The 1,480-nt window shown below is 31.7% G+C and overlaps 1 protein-coding gene across 1 annotated transcript; it reads right to left on the bottom strand.

The window, feature by feature from the left end:
- Nucleotides 1-113: 113 nt before the first annotated feature.
- Nucleotides 114-1,071, bottom strand: LOTGIDRAFT_176539 (hypothetical protein; the record flags this gene model as incomplete). Its single annotated transcript, XM_009054302.1, has 2 exons — nt 114-565; nt 780-1,071. The coding sequence occupies 2 exons, from the start codon at nt 1,069-1,071 to the stop codon at nt 114-116; spliced, it is 744 nt and encodes a 247-aa protein (XP_009052550.1).
- Between the last annotated feature and the right edge of the window lie 409 nt (nt 1,072-1,480).

The raw sequence follows: 1,480 nt of genomic DNA on the forward strand, positions 1-1,480 counted from the left end.
TCACATGTTAAAGGTCAAATAAGTTAAAGAACCTGAGCTTCTACAAATACACATGAGCATTGGGTTACTAGGAAATATTTCTGAATGATTAAATTTCTTTCCCATTTTGTATTCTATATTTTTGTTCCAAAAATCACTCCTTCTCCTTTATACTTTGAAAGAAAGATTCCCTCTCCAGAATGTTTGTTTTTAAAAAATATAGCATTACCCTTATATTTGACATTCGTTTCTCCTGTGTCGATTTTATCTATTAGATTACTTAATCCCTCTTTAACTGTTTTCTTGGTTTCTTCACTAAATCGATTTCCAAATTCTTTAACTGTCCCTAATATATCTGCTACTCCCAAACCTTGAGCTATTTTTTTCATTTCCATATTATGTCTACGTTTTTCACTTTTTTCAGCATCAGCTGCTTTCTTGGCGTAGATGGCTTGTGTTATCCCAGCCGCCCCACCAGCTGTCGCCTCTGCCGCAGCCAGACTAGCAAATATCAAAGGTAGGAAAGGTAAAAATCCACCTTCCTTTACACTCTTGTCAATTCTTTCCAAATATATATCATCACGGACTTTACAATGTTTATATTTATCAATAATTTTTTTAGATATTTTAATCCTTTTACCATTGTTTGTTATTCCGTTTCGATAGCCTCTATTATTCTTTTTACTAAAGTTTCTGGTTTCATTTTTAAGAGAGTAATTTAAATGATTATACTATACGAATCATCCGTCTGTCGGATATTTTTATTAAATGTTTTGCTCCTTCCAATAATAAACAATAACCTGTTACATATCCTTGTGTTTTTTCAATATGAATATTTATATTCACCCCTGTTTTGAAAAGATCTTCTTGATGAGTTGATAGATCAAAACAGAAGATTGGATGATTAAGTGCAAAATCTACATATTCAAACTGAGGTGGATTTCCAAATAATTCACACATATTTTTATAGTTTCTATACAATTCATTATAATCCTTTGTGGTTGGATTAATTGTTAAAGGTTGGTTAGGATAATTATCGTTGTTAAATCTTACTTGAACTTTACGGATTATAGGATCTTGAGTTTGGTTCATTGCTGCTCTAAAGATATTATTGTTATTCGTTTTAGAATCTGGTAAGTTCTTGAAACCAACCATTAAATATCTTGCTGGTTTAATAGTGTAAGTGATTGGCCATGTAGTGGATTCTCCAGTTAAAGCTATGCTGCCTATTGTATTACGATGAAGAAATGCTATTTCAATATCTCTAGTTCATGAGTTGAATATTCTCGCTTCTACTTCAATTGATGGTGTTATTACGGGTATGTAAAGTTGGAGATTCGATATTTCTAATTTTGCATCTGAAGCATTCTCTCCAAAGAATATCTTATCATCATTGATTTCTCTTTGTAGATGAATTTTATATGGTAACCCTATGGAAACTTTTCTGTGTTCCAACAGACCGAATAATGGATATAATTTCCAATTTACGTAATTACCCCAC

The sequence above is a fragment of the Lottia gigantea genome (genome assembly GCF_000327385.1).
Source record: "Lottia gigantea unplaced genomic scaffold LOTGIsca_2112, whole genome shotgun sequence".
Classification (NCBI taxonomy): domain Eukaryota; kingdom Metazoa; phylum Mollusca; class Gastropoda; family Lottiidae; genus Lottia; species Lottia gigantea.